At 43.5% G+C, this 19,215-nt stretch overlaps 1 protein-coding gene across 1 annotated transcript in view; it reads left to right on the plus strand.

Moving 5' to 3' along the window:
- The first annotated feature begins 4,085 nt into the window (after positions 1-4,085).
- Positions 4,086-19,215, plus strand: part of LOC106611628 (protocadherin Fat 4) — a 100,970-nt gene continuing 85,840 nt past the window's right edge. Inside the window, exon 1 of the mRNA XM_014212033.2 lies at positions 4,086-9,700. Coding sequence (XP_014067508.2) covers positions 4,595-9,700 — 5,106 coding nt within the window. The 5' untranslated portion in view covers positions 4,086-4,594. The remainder of the gene's footprint in view (positions 9,701-19,215) is intronic.

A 19,215-nucleotide genomic window follows, 5' to 3' on the forward strand; every position in this document is an offset into this window, starting at 1 on the left:
ATCTTGCCCGTTTCACGTCAAAATCACTTCACAATTTGTCTTTCAATTGTCTACACCTGTCTAAAAATGTGGGCACAATCAAAATGTGGACAAGATCAGGACAAAGGACATGTTAGAGCGTGACTACTTGGTCACATTACATTAAATACTTGAACATGACAGTGGGTAAAGCTATCCTTACACTGCACCTCAGGTTTTGTTTTTACTGAAGTTCTACTCAGGGTTTGAAGTTTGAAAGGACATCCAAGGAATCCATATTATCCACCCCCAACATGAGTGTGAAATGGATACGTACTTAAAGAACAGAACCGCACTCCAATTGAAGCAATTTGTCACTGTCCTCCTAAATCCTTTGAGCTAGCTTTAAAGTTTCAGATTATTTTCAAAGGGATAACATAATGTGATCTGTATAATCGTTGTCATTATCTTATCTTGAAAAATGATCATTCTTGTGAACGGAGCAATTTAAATGACATTTCTGTGCATGGATGGAGGCCTGATAAAGATGACAAAAACATTCCAAGCACACCCCTCTCCATTATTGTTTATGGAAGCATGAAGTTGTTTTGCATGGTGATACAAGGGTGACATCTGGTGGGTAAATGCAGACATAGGGATTTAAAAAATACATATATATTTAACTAGGCAAGTCAGGTAAGAACAAATTGTTATTTACAATGATGGCCTAGGAACAGTGGGTTAACTGTGGGTTATCAGTGGCAGAACAACATATTTTTAAATTGTCAGCTCGGGGATTCAATCTAGCATCCTTTCGGTTACTGGCCCAGGGCTCTAACCACTAGGCTACCTGCCGATTTTGGTACAATACGGATTTTCTTTACGATATGTAGGCCTACATCAAGGGACATCAACTAATCAATAACATTTATTTATGAATGGACACTAAGGCTCTTGCAAAAAAAAAGATATCTACACATTTCCATATCTCCTCCAGTCCACAGAACAAATGTCTGTGCAATGTTAAGACAACACAAGTGGAATATCTCTCGAAAATATGACCCCAATTTTGTGGCTTTCCTCTCAAAAAAGACGTACAGAGGATTGTTCAGTGAGCTCTCGCACAAATGATCTCTTATACCTGCAACGCCCATGTATTCCACCGAGTTGGCTGATTGATATTCACGCGTACAGTATATCCCGGCGCTGAGACCCGCTAAGCACAACCGGCCAGGGAGATGGAAATTCATGGTTATGCGTACGCAACGGGAGAAACAGAGCTTGTTGGGTAACAGAAGGCCCTTACATTCTACTTAGCAACGAGGGGTCCAGGGAAAATCCCTGACAGAGCCTGGATGACAATTTAAAACCTGAAGGCATGGTAAACAAACACAGACACGCAGTAGATCCGCTGTCAGCGTTAGATTCTTGCCATTGAAAAGAGGGACTTTTGTTTCACTGGCTCGCACTTCCTGGTTGTACAATCATCTTTTTGTGTTATACAGTACTTCAAAAAGCCAATTAAAAAGGACTTTCACTTGAATTTATTCAGCTCTTGCCTGAATAATAAAATACATTATTCTACTGTGCAACTACTGATTTACCCTTTGTGTCTACTTAAAGACTGAGTTGAAAGAAAGCCTTGAAACTATGTTCCATTCATTTGAATGGAAATACTGTGAACAGAATCTTATTAACAATACATTTGCACTGTATGTGTCGTTCTCCCATTGAGTTAACTCCTCGCTTTCAGTCCCGTTCTCTCTGCAGTTTTCAATGAAGCACATGTCTGTTTTGGATTATGGCACTCTTTCATCCTCTTATTGACTGCTGCATTTGATCTTTATTACTGGGCCTTGGCTTTACAGTATGTTGACAGATTTTACGATTACATGTACTGCAGGGTTGTGCTCATGCACTTTTTTTAAAGGAAACAGGCTACAGTATTCCAGTCCTTGAGGGGGTCCAAGGTAATCAGATTAAGGGATTTCACTTTTGATTCTGAGACGATAGCTGGAGAAACATCTGTTTTAAGATGTCTACAAATGTGGTGGTAATGTGCTTAGATTCGATAGCCATAACGATCAAACAAATTATCACTGTGATAAGGTGATATTGCCTGTGCTTTTCCAATAAGTACACAATAAATTGTGCACATTTGTATTGAAAAGTCACAGGAGCCAAAGTCAATGCTCAAATAACAGAATCTGCATGTTGCTGAAGTGTTTAAAAGTGTTTAGCAGCCAAGAAATGTAGCCAAATAGTAATATATATTGTCAAAGGAGTACATTTTTGTTGGTTTGTTTGGGTTTTTGAACACTGAGCCATCTGAAGCATCTCTGCTTGGCCGGATTTCCAATTCTACTATGTTCCATTGAGGTCTCAACCATTTTGGATTGAAATGTATTTTGTATTTTGAAGGGGGATCGCACATTTTTGCGTTTGGAGATGTTTTTTTGACCTTGGACTAGACTCTGATTGGATTTTAGACTAACTTACTTATTTTGGACTCTAATTTAAAGAAATTGCATGTTTTACTTGTCTGATACTCTGATTGGTGACAATATGCTTATTTTGCTCTTCATAGCACTTTGTCTGTTTTGTCTTTGTTGCTCTAATATTGACACAGTATTTCCTTGAACTTTAAACTTGTAACTCAGTTTGAGATCCAATCTGATTGTTACAAGAGGTAAGACTTGGGTCAATTGGTCATCTGTACCGGGGTTTGAATTCCCATATGGATTGAAAACCGGCAACTCTGAAGTAAAAGATGAACACATCAGTCCGAGCAAATTTTTTTTTGCATAAACACAATAACAAGATTTAAAAAAATGTTTATATAAAAAGCATCCTGCAAGCTTCAAGCTTAGCATAATCAAGTTAACTGGCTGGCAGGCAGGAAAGACAGCGTGGGAAGCTAATCTGCTTTGATACTGTTAGTCTCTGTCTGTAAGGCGACTGGAACACTGAATGGGTGCGTGCATTGGCTGTCAGTCCATGCTGTCTGTGCCAACCTTCCCATGTCTGTAATTCAATTAAGATGGTTGAGTCATGTCCTCTTTGATTCTGCTGCACAGCAATGTCCTGATCACGACCTCATTGTGCAAATGGTCATTGGTCACACATGACTGCCACGATTGAACAGACAGTTATTGTTCAAAATTAAATGTTTTAGATGCTTATTTTGTCATTCAGACATTTTGAAGATATATTTAGTCACTGACAAGCACATTTTTTAAAATTCATTTTAAAATCTGTTACATACAATTTACGTATTGGAGACATCTATTCAGTCACTTAAGAATACAATTTGAACGTTATTAACCTGCAGTATATGCAATATTTTATCTGCATTTTGCCTTGTATCATCCATAGTTGGAGTATAATTTTACAAAACATTAAGACTGCTTGATGATTAAATTAAGACACTAGATGGCGCAACGTACCCATATGTAAAATACATCTCATAAGAAGACACATGATATATTGATACATCTCCAAATTGCAATCCTGTTTCGCATTTTCATCATTAGGAGTAACAACAAACATAAAACCATTTTGTGCATTGCGAACATCTCTGTTTAAAATGTGTGACAATGAGAAATGCTATTGGTAATCTTTCTATTCAGAGTTTAAACTAGATACCTTTCTAATAAAACTGGCCTAACCATGGGATTTAGGTAGATACATGCATTGAAGATTGAAACCTTATAGACTGAATTTGTTATCAAGTTACCTGAACGTGATAAAGTAAGAACAACGTAAGAAAATGTAGGCCTACATTTAGGCTACTTTGATGAATGACCACATTTTGAAGTAATTATATTAAAAGGAAATACGTTTTTTTAAGACAATACTTCTACAACACATTTTAAGTAGACCTGTATTGCAGTTATCATAAAGTAACGGTGCGCTCATGACCTGTCACCTGTCTCACATGCCATAATGACTGATATTCGCTTTGATTGACGTTCTCCTCCACAAGCCACGACAAGGGCTCCGGTTTACAATAGAAAGGAATGGCAAGTAGGGCGAGCAGAGGCACTGTTATCCAATGGGATTACAGGTGGGAGGGAGTTTGCCTAACTCGAGTTTTGTTCTAAATTACTAGGGACCTAAGCGTATGACTGAAGCTCCTGCACCGTTATTCCATGGGACATTGCATTGGTAGCCTACAGCTGAGATATTTGTGCCTGGCTTTCCGTATTCTATAAATACAATTATTGAATTACTTTTAACTTTTGGATACACTTTTGACAACTGAGAGGAGATATTCACATGTATGTTTCACTTTTGTATTTCCTATGCACCAGGAACTTTATTGCGCAAATGAACCATCATGAGTTGCCGCTCATAGATGCGTTTTGCTACAGGGGAACAGTGGTGAAACTTCATTGACAAGCAAGGGACAGAGCCCTACAGATTCAATTACTACGTCAAGATATTCTAACACGGGACAAAATAAGAGTCTTACTTCAGAGTACTCAAACTGTGGAAATATCCTTAATCATCGCTGGAATTATGAATAATTAGTGCATTTTTGGAATACAATGCTTTAGTGTTGGCCAAACTCGAATAAAGTTGATGCATCTTCGTCATGGACTTTTTCTAATAAAGGTGGACTGGGATTTTGACCATGGCGCTTACAGGTAGGGGCTTAGGCCGGTTCCATTTGATTTTATTAATGCTATGGACTTTGTCGCAATATTCTTCATCCAGTCAAATCCGTCAAGAGTTTCGGGTATTGGAGGAGCAACCGATTGGTACCTACGTGGGGACGATAGAGACGAAGCCCAGCTTCGCCTATCGCTTCAGTGAAAACCACAAACTTTTTGCAATTAACGGGACCACTGGAGTCATTTACACATCCTCTGTGATTGACAGGGAAATTTTGCAAAGTAATGTCATCAATGTGGTGGTCCTCTCCAGCCAACCTACTTATCCTACCGAAGTTAGGATTGTTGTACTGGATATAAATGATAATTCGCCAGTGTTTCCCGACGCATCAATTGTAGTTTCGTTCAAAGAGGACGCCAGCAGTGGCAGACAAGTGATTCTGGACACCGCCACAGATTCAGACATTGGGAGTAATGGAGTGGATCACACCACCTACAGAATAGTGAATGGCAACGAGCAAAGGAAATTCCGTTTGGATATTACAGTCAATCCTAGTGGAGAGGGAGCATTCTGTCACCTCGTTTCAACTGGAGGCTTGGACAGGGAAATAACTCCTTTCTTCCAACTCTTGATTGAAGTAGAGGACAAAGGAGACCCTAAGAAGTTTGGGTACATGCAAGTAAATGTAACTATCCAAGATATCAATGACAACCCCCCTATGTTTGATCATGACCAATATCAAACGAGTGTTTTTGAAGATGCAGCAGTTGGTTCTAGTGTTCTGCAAATAACAGCATCAGACCGAGATGAGGGCGCAAATGCAGACATCAGGTACTTTTTAGACGAGGGAACACCTTTTCAAATCGATCCCAAAGCAGGGACCATCATTATAAAAGAAAGTTTGGATTATGAGCGTAAGAAAGAATACTCTTTGACGATTCATGCTATGGACAACGGGGTACCTTCTCTGTCAGGTAGGTCAGAGGCCACTATCAAACTACTGGATGTCAATGATAATGACCCAGTTGTGAAGTTTCGATATTTCCCCACCACATCTAAGTTTGCCTCTGTTGATGAAAATGCTCAGATTGGTACAGTGGTAGCCTTATTGACAGTCTCCGATTCAGACTCACCCACAGCTAATGGTAATATATCTGTCTCAATATTGGGGGGTAATGAGCAGAGACACTTTGAAGTGCACACTTCCCCAGTTCCAAACCTAAGCTTAATCAAAGTGGCTAGTGTTCTAGACAGGGAGCGTATTTCCTCCTACAACCTGACTGTGTCGGTATCAGACAATGGCAAACCCATGGCCAGGTCCTCTTTTGCCAGCCTGGTTATTTTTGTGAATGATATCAATGACCACCCGCCCATATTCCAGGAAGCCCTGTACAGAGTAGATATCAGTGAAGACATTCCAAAAGGCAGCTACATTAAAGGGGTCTCTGCAACAGATGGCGACTCCGGGCAGAATGCCAACCTTCGCTACTCCCTGGTGTCTGGAAACGGTTTGGGCTGGTTTGCCATCAGTGAAAACAGTGGTCTGGTTACCAGCGCCGCTTTGTTGGATCGGGAAGTAGCATCTGAAATAGTGCTCAACATCAGTGCAAAAGACCAGGGGCTGCAACCCAAAATCTCCTACACTAAGTTGATAGTCAACATAACTGACGTGAATGACCAAGTGCCCACATTTACACAGAGCACGTATCATGTGTCCCTGGTGGAGCACTCTCTGGCCGGTACTGAGCTCCTATTGTTGTCAGCCTCAGATGATGACCTTGGAGCCAATGGAACTATCCGGTTCTCTTTTGACCCGGAGAACCTGTCTAATGTACACGAGTTGTTCCGCCTGGATGTTGTATCAGGCAGGTTAAGCACAGCCACAGAACTGGACAGGGAGGACCAGGGGAGTTATTTACTGTACATCCAGGCTACAGACTCCGGTTGTCCCCCTCTCCACTCCATTGGCAAAGTAAACGTCTCCCTGAGCGATATCAATGACAATAGGCCAGTTTTCTACCCAGTCCAGTACTTTGCCAATGTGAAAGAGAACGAACCTTCTGGCTCATTCGTAACCACTGTATTAGCCACGGACCCTGACCTGGGGAGAAATGGCACTGTAAAGTATATCATAACTGCTGGAGACGCATCTAAATTCCACATTAATAGCAACTCAGGTCAAATCACCACCCAGGTGCCGCTGGATAGAGAGGAGAAGACCGCCTACCAGCTGCAGGTGACAGCAGCAGATGGTGGTGGACTCCGTTCACACACCCAGGCCATCGTCACTATTAATGTCATAGACACACAGGACAATCCCCCTACCTTTAGTCAGAACGCCTACAGTTTTGTCATGTTTGAAAATGTAGGCATTGGCACAGTTATTGGCACTGTAGCTGCCACCACTGTTGATCTGAATTCAAACATAACATATTTAATCACCTCAGGGGACCAGAGGGGGGTTTTTACTGTCAGTAGTGCAACAGGTCAAATCAAAGCATCTAGTCAGATAGACAGAGAGGAGCAGTCTTTTTATCAACTCAAAGTCGTAGCCAGAGGTGGGGAGGTAACAGGCGAGGCCCTCGTCAATGTCACAGTGAAGGATTTAAACGATAACGCGCCCCATTTTATCCACGCCGTCGAGCATGTCAGTGCAGTGGAGAACTGGAGCACAGGGCACCTGATATTCCAGGCCAAAGCCTCAGACCCTGACGAGGGCACCAATGGCATGGTGGTCTATAGCCTCAAGCAGAACCCCAAAGGCCTGTTCCACATACATGAGAAACATGGGCTTATCACACTGACCGGGCCACTGGAGCTCACCACCAGCTCCTACCAGGTGGAGGTCCTGGCCTCTGATATGGGGGTCCCCCTGCTCATATCCAGTCTAATGCTAACAGTCAGCGTGTACGACGTCAACGACAACGTTCCCGTGTTTGATCAGCTCTCGTACGAGGTCATTATTTTAGAGTCTGAACCTGTCAACAGTCGCTTTTTCAAGGTGGAGGCCACTGACAAAGACTCAGGCCTGAATGGGGAAGTGATGTATGACATAGTTGGCGGGAACACAGGCGACGTATTTGGGATCTTTCCGGACGGGCAGTTGTATATTAAAGCTGAGCTAGACAGAGAGGTCCAGGACAGATATGACTTAGTGCTTATGGCCACAGACAGGGCAGTGGAGCCGCTAAGTGCCAGTGTCAACGTTAGTGTAATTCTAGACGACGTGAATGACAATCGTCCCCTCTTTAACAGCACTAATTATCTGTTCCACTTTGAGGAAGAGCAGAAGAGAGGGTCACTGGTAGGGCGAGTGTTTGCAGTGGATAAGGACTTTGGCCCCAATAGTGAGGTCAGGTACACATTTGAGACTCCACAGCCCAACTTTGAGCTGAACACCATCACAGGGGAGTTGACCAGTACTCTGCAGTTGGATCGCGAGTCTCTCATGAGACAGAGAGGCGCCACAGTGTTCAGCTTTACGGTCATTTCCTCAGACCAGGGGCTCCCCAAGCCCCTGAGAGACCAGGCCAAAGTGCAGGTTTACATCCAAGACATCAATGACAACCCGCCCAAGTTTACCAAAGACATTTACCAGGCCTCCATCTCCGAGTCAGCCCAGAACATGACGCAGCTACTGAGGGTGTCTGCCGTCGATGTGGATGAGAGCAAAAACGGACTGGTCCTCTACCACATAAAGGAGGGCAACGAGGAGAGCCAGTTCACCATCGACCGCAGCTCTGGACAGGTCACACTAGTGGGAAAGCTGGACTATGAGGCGACGTCCTCCTACTCGTTAAAAATTATTGCTGTGGACTCTGGAACCGTGGCCCTCTCCTCCTCCTGTATGCTCAGCATTAGCATACAGGATGAGAATGATAACTTCCCCTCTTTCCCCAAATCTGCCATATCTGTGGATGTTCTGGAGAATATGAGGATTGGAGAGCTGGTGGCCTCTGTGACAGCCACGGACTCTGACTCGGGTCATAACGCTGACATAACATACAGCATCACAGCCACAAACAACCACGGGACATTTAGCATTAGCCCCAACACAGGGAGCATCTTCCTTGTGAAAAAGCTGGATTTTGAAACTCAGTCTTTTTACAAACTGAATATCACTGCAAGAGACAATGGGAGACCACCAAGATCCTCAACGATTCCTGTGGTCATCCATGTCAGAGATTTCAATGACAATCCTCCTATATTTACCCCTGGTGACATTTTTAAATCCATTCCTGAAAATATGCCCCTCTCTGCATCAGTAATGACAATCACTGCTCATGACACAGATGCAGACATCAATGGACAGCTGGAATACTCCATAGTTCAACAGACACCCAGGGGCGGTCACTTTAGCATTGACCCCAGCAGTGGACTCATATGCACAAACAAGGAGATTGACAGAGAGTTCTCAAATCTCTTTGAATTGACAGTTAAAGCTATTGACCAGGCAGTTCCTGTGGAATTCCGGCGCTTTGCCTTGAAGAATGTCACAATATGGGTGACAGATTTGAACGACAATGTCCCCACTTTCGTTTCCCAGAATGCTCTGGTCGCAGAGTCCACCATCGTCATCGGCTCCATCCTCACAACGGTGGTGGCGTTCGATCCCGACGAGGGCTCTAATGGTGAGGTGGAGTATGAGCTGGTGAAGGGAGACTCGGACACGTTCATCATGGACCGCTATAGCGGGGATATCCGGTTGGCTTCCCAGCTGGTGCCGTCTCGCCTTATCTACAGCCTGACCGTGTCGGCCACCGACCACGGCTCGGAAAGGAAGACCTCCAGGACCGAGCTTACCATAATCCTCCAGGGCGCCGATGGGCCCGTCTTCTCCCAGCCCAAGTACATCACCATCCTGAAGGAGGGCCAGCCTCCGGGTACCAATGTCATCTCCCTGGATGCCTCCAGCCCCAGAGGCTCAGCCACCAAGGTGGAGTTTTTCATAGTGTCGGTCCGCAGCGGCGGCAAGGCCGTGGGACGCCTGTTCACCATAGGCCGCCATACTGGAGTGATCCAGACCGCGGCCGAGCTGGACCGGGAACAGGGCTCTGACCTCTACCTGGTGGATGTGTACGCCATCGAGACAGACGCCAGTCAGCCCAGGACACAGAGAGCTGAGGTTAGTAGCCTGTTTATTTCTCTTCACTTAATAGAGTTCAATGGCTCCTTCGTATTGTGGTCGATTGCTTCCAGACAGCATAAATTGAACCCGTACAGATGTTGAAGTCGTTTAGTGGGATTAAATGAAATGAGATCAAGTTTTCGACTGGAAAACCCGGGAGTGAAAGGAAAGTGTCCAAGTCACACATAAAACAGGTCTACCTAGTGCATTCGTACGCACATTAATTACATTCCTTTTTTAAAAACTATATTGCTAAAAGTTCTGTGTTACATTACATCTAAATTGCCTTGGACATAAGTAGGCCTTGTTTTTTTGGCAAGATAATTGTATTGTTCCAGTTCCAAAAAAGGGCTGGCCATAACAATCCTTCTAGCGTTTTGTCTGTGTTTTCTGGGAAAGGGCCTGCGTATCCTGTGTTGTTGCTGAGCTCGTGCTGTTATGAACTTTGATATTCTTATCAGTGAATACGAACGACACAAATCAAAATCGAACACTTTTTTTTTTTTTTACTCATTGCTGCCGTTAATCATGCTAGGCTGCTTCTTATGATAGACTTCCATGATAAATTGTTCTTGGTTTCTATAGGTAGTAATAGAACACATAATGAAAATATCTGGATGACCTAGTGCATGTAGACTATACTATACCAGGGTCAGTATTACATTGGGGTTTGGAGCCTGAGGCTGTTTTGGTTTAAGGGTGGTCCTGTTGTACTCTCCTCTACCACTGGGCTGGGCTCTGCAGGCAATAAGTGACCATCAAAATTGGGTGACCTCTTAAGACTCTGTGAAAAGATTTTTGGGAAGAGGAGAAAGGGGGGAAAAAATCTGGAAGACTGAAACCTAAGCTCTCTATTTCGTATGCATTATGTGACGCTGCACCTCTCGGGCTTCGTTTTAACTTTCCGTTTTGGGATCGAGTTAAATTCTCTGAAGTTGAGCGTTGAAACTCAAAACCCAGTTTTTGGGTGGCTAAGCTCTAGCCACCCCTCAAATGAAAAACAAATGGGATTCTATAGACTGTATATGTGTTTTGGACATTTCAACTGGAACCAAGAATTCATGTTATTACAGGCTTGATGACACACGTTTATAAATTGGAGTTTTCTGAGTGCAACCAAAAAGGGCCAAAAAGGCTCCCACTGCTGCTGGAAAATGTTTTTTTTTTTTTATTGTTGCTGTGGAAGTTGCTTGCGAAGGGCCTATCTTGAAACGCTCAATCTGTACGACAGCAATCGGATGCTTTGACAGTTTTTGTGGATACCATTTCAACCATTACAAATACTGAAATTGAAATCCAATCCAATAATAGGTTATTTGGAGGCAAACTCAAATATGATTCAAATCAGCGATTATTAGCAAAAATTGCGCCAAGTAATTTCACTTAATGTTAGTATGGTCAAATGGGGATATCAAATGCTCTCTCACTTTGCCTGCAGCACCACAGATACGAATCTCTTCAATTGAGAGAAATAACGCACGTCACATTTCTGTTCTCAAAGTCCAGTGAAGTTTTCTACTTTTTCAGCCCCCTGAGCGATGACTTTAACATACCCTATGACTGTCACTCTCAATTGTTCATTTTTAGTGTAATAACTAAAGCTACTTTGATGGTTTTAAACTGACTTTCCTTTGATTGAAATGGCCTTTTCGATTTGCCCTGCTTTAAAGCAGTCTCAGGTACTGCTCGGCAGTGTGACATAGGAAAGGCTAAGGTTTTGGGCTTGGACTGATACATTTCAAATCAAAACGTAACTTTTAAGGGCCCTTTCAAAAGGGTCTTCGTATTGATTTTCCCAAAAAAAGTTGACCGTCACTTTTCTTGTGCTTTGCACTGTGTACAAAGTTTTGGAAAGACTAAAACGGAATAGAATTCTGTTGCGTATGCCTTATCAATGATTGCTATCATAAACAACCTTGACATAGCGCTGAGCTTGCTATGAAACAGAAGTTGCCGCTGACTTGTTTTGGAAATGCCTCTTGGTATCTAATTAAGTTAGTGTAAATACCATTGATTGTTGATTGGTTTCCGCCTTTTGGGATTTGGAGTTGGCTTTGATAGCGGAACATGACGTAACAACCTGCTCTAGCTCTTAACCTGTCAGCCAATATTGTTCAGGGTGTCTGGCCCGCGCTCTCTCTTTCTGTCTTTCACTCACTCTCTGAATCTCCCTCCGTCTGCCTCCCTCCGTCTGCCCCCCCCGTCTGTCTGTCTTTTGTTTCTTTCTGTTTCTTTTCATTCTCTGGCTCTTCCTCTCCCTCCCTTACCCTCTGCCCTCCTCTCTCTCTCTCTCTCTCTCTCCACTCTCAAAACCACTCCATCTCCATCTCCAGCTCAATTGTTTTATTTTGCTCCTGGTGAAAAAGAATGGAGCTTTTAGGAGAGAGCCTGAAGTGCTACATCACTTCTTTCCCCCCGAAAGCATTGTTCCTTCTGGAAATAAACACTGCCGACTCACAACAGGCCTTCCTTTGTTTTTGCCTTCGCAGATATAGTGTTGCTCCCCTCTGGCATTGGTTCAGTGGGCTCTGTTGTCTTATGGTCTGTGCCATCATCATTCACTGACAGATTTAGGGTTGTGTACGGGATAGGGAAGTGGGAGTTAGAGTGGGGGGAAAAAAAAGACTTGGGAGAAGTTTCGGATCATCTCACAAACTGAGGAGGGGAGCATCAGCATTCTGCCCGCTGGCCTGGTGTTCTTGGACTGGACATAGCAACAGGGGAATACAGACGGCTAGGCCAGATAGATGCCTCTTATTAGTGCTTATCTTACTCTGGACAGCTGAGTTGACCGTCTTCTTTCTTTTCACTCTCTCTCCCGTCTTTAGCTCCCTCACACTTTCTGTTCCCCCCCCTGCAAGGTACATTTTGTCCAGAAAACTAGCCACTCCAAAGCAACATTTTAATGATTGAAAATAACCGTCTACCCTCTTGTATGCGATGAGACAGTTGGGAAAACACAGTTTATTAATGTTATGCTGCTGTTTTAAGCAAGCTTATTGGGCGTTAAATGGATTGCGACAACCTAAAATGCCTTACCATGGTCACTGCAAATACTCTGAATACTTTAGCTGTGTTCGTTTGAGCTTGCCTGGCACAATGGAACCAATGGAATAGACCAAAACGTACAAACCCCGTCCACCTGGCTCTCTCGGCAGGCTTGATCAAACGCTCAACGTATTTGAAAGGAAACAAATGCTATTTGAACCCATAAACTCCTCTACCTTGAACCCTGAGGAAATGTGATTAGGGCATTAGTGGTCGGTGGAGTGCTTGATGTAGTGTAGAAGCACTATGAAACACAAAACCTCTACAGGCAGGTCAACAAGGTAGAGCGAGGGCTGCGCTGCCCTGATACCATACGATATGCTTGTTGGCGTGGGGGGGATGAAGGGTTTCTGAGGCGAGCGAGACAGTAAATTCACGGGGTAAATTGGCTGGATATGTGTTTTTTAGCGGCCATCACCAGGGTTTCTCACAGCCTTCATGGAGTTGATGCATATGTTGGTCCTCCCATGGTGGTCCCGTCTGAGGTCAAAGTTCAGACAGGCCAACAGAGGATTCTCTCTAAGTGCCTGTGTCTTTTACGAGACAACCTATAAACCCTTCCTCACATGCATGCAGCGGGAAAAGCGTACACACACACACACACACACACACACACACACACACACACACACACACACACACACACACACACACACACACACACACACACACACACACACACACACAACTGCCCTATTATTTTGTTGTTAATGTTCACAAATGAATAGCCGGATTACAAGGCTAGAGGTCAAGTTCACACACAGTATCTTCCATGCCAGGACAGCAACACTCCAGTTTTCATGTTACCACTTTAAAGCACTTCCCCTGGAAGAATGACTCTAACTGTTACAACATCAATGCTGATACGGTGATAGCATCGCGGGGCACGTCTGTGGCTGTCTCTGTACAGAGACCTCACTTGTTTTCTGAAATGTTGAACTTTTTGTTTCTCCATCTCGCCCGGTTTCAAAGCTAACGGCTATCACGGCTCACAATGAGTGTTTGTTTAGCAACGAGGATACCCTCAGGGCTCAGATTGAAAAACAAGGCTGTGGGTCGTTATCCAGACCATGTGTCACTATGTAGGCAAGTTGTGTCAACTAACGTCATGATGGCCCCCCCTCCGCAATATTCCCCCTCTTTTCCTATTCTTTCTTCCTCCCTCTCTCCCTCCCGTCTCTCTTTCGCTCTCTCCCCCTTCCTCTACAGTATATACAGCATAACATTTGCAAACAAATTAGCGCATCAAACATATATATATATATATATATATTATTTTTTTTAACATAAATTCAATAGTCAGTAAAGAAATGTCATTGGTAATGAACGCTCTGAGCACCACATTAGGTCAGCTAATGTCGACCAAGGGTCAGCCTCAGACCACAGACCGGGCATATGTTTCAAAACACTCTTCAATAATCATTCTTCTTCTCTTTCTGCTGCCTACCTCTGTGTTTGACTCGGCCGTCTTCCGGAGAGAGCACAGCTTTTCAGTTGGAATAATAAATGAATGTGGCGGGAGCTCCAAAGAGCTCGCATGGCCTTTATTTTTACTTCAGAGATACATTTCTCTGGTTCTGTGAATTTGGTTGTCAAGCCTCATCATTCCTCGCACATGTGGTCCTCGCACAGAGGCTGAACTAGTATCAGGCCCACTGGGAATGCCCTGCTGCTTTGGACTGGAACAATTGATCAAACAACAACAGGGACCAGAGGCTTACTGACTTTGTTCTCTTGATCAGAACCTTGATGAGAAATGCTCATATTGAGTGCACAGGAGGTTGGTGGCACCTTAATTCAGGAGGACGGCTTCTTGGTAATGGCTGGAGTGGAATAGGTGGAATGGTATCAAGGACATCAAACACATGGTTTCCATTTGTTTGATGCCATTCCATTCGCTCCGTTCCAGCCATTATTATGAGCCGTCCTCACCTCCAGAAGCCTCCACTGATTTGAGTGGCCAGCAGTCCAGAAACTCCGGTTTACTGGGTGACCTTGAGTAAAATGTCTTGACAGGCCTTCTGGGGTAGGTGTTACAGGTCGTTAGCATCCAGCCGATATAGAAACTGATTCAAGCTGATAGGCTGTCTTCGGGTGTTGTTTACTTTATTGACGTTGCATTCACGTTAGTATTGTGTAGTACTAGGATCTACAATATCTAGCAATCCTACAATATAGGTATTGTAATAGCTGTGCTGCTCAAGTCCACGAAAGTTGCCTGGTCTATGAAGGAACTGTTAATATTCATTCCCAGTAAAAAGATTCCACTACTTAGGCTAGTAAAAAGTTAGAGGAGTCAGACCAAGAGTGTGCTTGGGAGATTGGGAGGAGGGGAAAGTCGAGAGGGGAGTTGATTTTGGCACATTTTCACTGCAGTAATAATGGATCCCAGCTACGGAATGATTTGTTCTACACGTGACTCACACACACACACACACACACACACACACACACACACACACACACACACACACACACACACACACACACACACACCAAATGTATACAGCTCCCCCTAAGCCTCTATTGTTTTCACTGGACAAAAGTACACTGCAGCAGTACCTTTAGGCACATCTTCATTTCATCTTGAAAGAAAAACGCTTTCAGGGATTTCAATTCACAGACCTTATATCATCACCCTATATCATCACCCTATATCATCAGCACCAAGTGCCATTAAAGGAGTGGCAGGAAAGAGGATGTGCATTTTTTTTGCGCCCTCTGCAGTCTAAACTCCCTCCTCTTTTCTTTGAGCCTGCGGTTAGCAGAGATAGCCTTCCTGCCTTGGGGTCATCTCCCGCAGGCAGACAGATAATTGAGGAGCGGAGAGAGAGAAGGAGGGAAAGGAGGTGGAGAGGAGGAGGAGGGGGGGGTTGAGGTTTGAGCTGTGGGAGAGGGCCAGAGCGAGCTTCAGCAGCGTCAGGCCTAGAGACAAGGAGGGATAGATTGGCACCAGAGAAGAAAGTTCACGTTATTGTTGTCTTCCCTCTTATTTTATGAGTTTTCCATCAAGAGGGGGGAAAAAAGTGCAGAGCATACTGTATCCTGGCTGGTCATAAGGTTTTGACGGGAAGCGTGATTTAAGTTTTACCTGTTTATTTTCAATTATGTATGGCGTAGTGTGTGCGTGTGTTTCTCTAGAGTGCCTTGAAGCATCTCTCTAAACTCTGTAGGACACTTTTTATTAGGTTTCATTATACATGCACACCAGCGTGTAACTGAATAGTTGTGCCTTGTTTGGCACTTGATAAAAGAGGAACTTCTCTTGAAAATATGTTGGCCTTTTCATATCATATCTTATATTATGCAGTATTCAATGTGAACTGAATCGAGCAGACAACTTTGGCTCATGAGATATTTTCAAATTCCGACAGCTATTCTCCCAAAACAAGTTCGTGGTGTTCAAGAGTTTCTAAATAGGATTTGCTTGCGTTTTAAGGATGGCTGCACGAGTTACATTCAAATAGTCTCATTTACATTTTTCTAAATCTAAACAAATGTATTACATTTGCACGGCAACAAACAAAACTTGCTTTAATAATAAAACAACACTTTTGTTTACACAATTCCAACAACTGAAGTCTCCAGTTTGAGAGAGAAAAAGAGCTCTCCTCTTTAGCTGGCCATTTCGGTGAGTGCGGCCCCCTCTGGTAGGACTGCCTAATTGAAAACATCTGGGTGAAGTACGTTTTTTTGGGGGCAGCGATGTTCTGGCCAGCCAACGTGACTCAAGCTCTCATTTTTGATTGGGTACCTGAGCAGCTCTCTCTGAGCTTTGTTGTCAGGCAAAAGTTATGCTTTTATTAAACCGGGACGATATCTCAAGGAGGAATAGGAAACGTTTTGCTGTTTGTGCTCCGTACATCGGGACACAGAAACAGTTGCTCTGGTTTCGATTACACGTGTTGACATTGTGCAAATGTTACCATTTTTTTCCTCATCTGTTTTTCCTATGCAAATCGCTGGAGTGGCCTAATTAGACCAGCTGTGCTGTATCTGATTCCTTTGCCGTAATTTAGTCTCACGTCGAATGTTGTCATATTTGCCATTTAGCTATGTGCGTGTGTGCAGTTGTGTGGCTAAGTAAAAAATCCCCTATATTTTGGCCAAAGGTGCATACAATGTCCAACAAGCGAAATGGAAAATATGCTGGCTACTTCATACTGAAACACTGCGTTCTGATATCCCCCCTGTTGACTTCCTAATGAGGTTTGCTCTTAATGGGAGTAGCTTCCCTGGACATCATGCACTGTAGTCATGCTTTAAAAGTGACCCCATACTGTATGTACTTCTATCTACTCTACAGGTCTGTGCTGAACTTGCTCTGTGGTAGAACACACAGCAAAAACCTACAAGTCCTGATGCATTGAATTTGTGTCATTTTTTTCTGCAATGGAGCTGCAAAGGATGGGATTTCCTTCCATATTTGTTCCTCTACCGTATAAACAGACAAATACTCCCATTGAACTTGAGTCTTCATTCGGAGTATTGGCGTGAAATGGATTACGTAAAACATTTCATGAATATGATTCTGGCGACGCGTAAATGAGAGAAAGACGGATGTGTTGGCTCAGTCTCGGTTTGATAACGAGTTAATTCCCTGAGGGAAGGTGATGAACGTTCACACCGCAAAGGGTCAGGTTGGCAGTGAATGTAGCAACATTTGACTTGCCCTTGGCAGAGCCTGCAGAATTAGCGGAAGCAATGTCCCTTGGCAGCTGAACCACTGCGCCAGCTGTGTGTGTGTGGTCATTCTTGCATCTGTGTGTATGTGCATGCATTTGATTGCGTGCGTGTGTGTGTGTGTGTGTGTGTGTGTGTGTGTGTGTGTGTGTGTGTGTGTGTGTGTGTGTGTGTGTGTGTGTGTGTGTGTGTGTGTGTGTGTGTGTGTGTGTGTGTGTGTGTGTGACATGGCCCTACAGTGCTGGAGACCCTGACCTCCCCATGGCGTCTTTATGCATCTGACGTGTGACAAGGCTGAGACGCCGTTAATAATGATGTGGTTATTACGTCCCATCACGTCTCACTGCAGGCCGGCCTATGAAACAGCTCCCTGTGCTCCTTTTGTCTCTGATTGGTTGCCCATGGAGCAAGTAACGTTGTCATACGCACATCACATTATGATTATACTCAGGCCCAGGTGCTGGGCGGAAACTTTATGAACTTTATAAAGACCTACTTCTTATATATTATGACGTCATCGTGACATGTTTCAACTATATCGTTTCTTTATGGTTGCCTGTGGAGGCGTTTGCAGAAGTTCCCTTTTTGATTGAGTAAAATCCCAGGCTTTACACCTTTTAAGTCTTCAAACCTTTCAACCTTTTGTATTCTGACTATGTGACAACTTAAAGTATTACAATTGTTTGTACATTCTGTAGATGAATAATTGGAATGTGTGTTACTGCTAGGTTAAATAGCACACACGTGGTGAAAGGCAAGTTATCTCAAAGTTAGCCCCTGATCACTACTCCGTATATCTTTCATGTTCATTGGCTGTCTATTTCTGAGTATGAGGTCTGGCCACAATAGTAAACGCACATCAGATTCAGATTTATCTTTGAATCCGAATATACCGTCCTAGTGTCAAGTTTCTTGTAAGCAGGCCAAAAAGTGGTTGCCCTAGCTTGATGTCTTGGCATTATCGGTCATATGGAGTCAATCAGAGAAGGCTCGTTCTTTTCCCCTCTGACTGTCAAATGCCCTGTCTGACCCCTGCAGTAGGTTTCATAGCAGCTTTACAGACACTATGCTGTTTGGCATTAGGGCCATTGGGGACTGTGGTGCTTCTTAAGGTCTGGATTATAAACGTGTCCGCCTCCTAAGATTTGCAAAACTAACACGGAAAATGTTTATCAGTGCTAATCTTGGACATGTGTTTTTGACTATGCCGTTGTCGTGATGTTTTCGCCCCATTCACTTACGCAACTGAATAGGACTTGAAAAGGAATTGTGACATGGACCTGCAAAAGCATTCGGTACGAAACTCTGTTGCAATGTAGGCTACTACAATGTTTGGCGAAGTATAAATTATGCAAAGATTATGCAAAGATTATGCAAAGAACAAGCAGTGGATACAGTAGCAACCTTCCACCTCATTTTAGATCCACTTATCTTCAAAAATACTGATTTTTCCTGCTCATTAAGAATGCTAGTCTTCGGATATCCCATTCATATCATTATTACATAAATTAGCCTCTTGGATCATTATCCTGTTGTTGTTGTTGATGTTGTTTTTTCACTCCGCATACATCATTTCGAGTACCACTTTAATTAATTTCTTACCCGAATTAGATCTAATAAAATAATCCCAGGATGATTCATTTAGGGTGGTATGATTAGGACAACCAGCAAAGATCAGAAGCTCTTTTTAATCCTTAGCACCAATGTTAATTCATCCTCTCCCCCTCAACCCCGCCTTTTCTCTCCATATCTTCATAATAGTAAATTCCGCGGTCTGGTTT

Source organism: Salmo salar, chromosome ssa09, assembly GCF_905237065.1.
Source record: "Salmo salar chromosome ssa09, Ssal_v3.1, whole genome shotgun sequence".
Classification (NCBI taxonomy): Eukaryota; Metazoa; Chordata; class Actinopteri; order Salmoniformes; family Salmonidae; genus Salmo; species Salmo salar.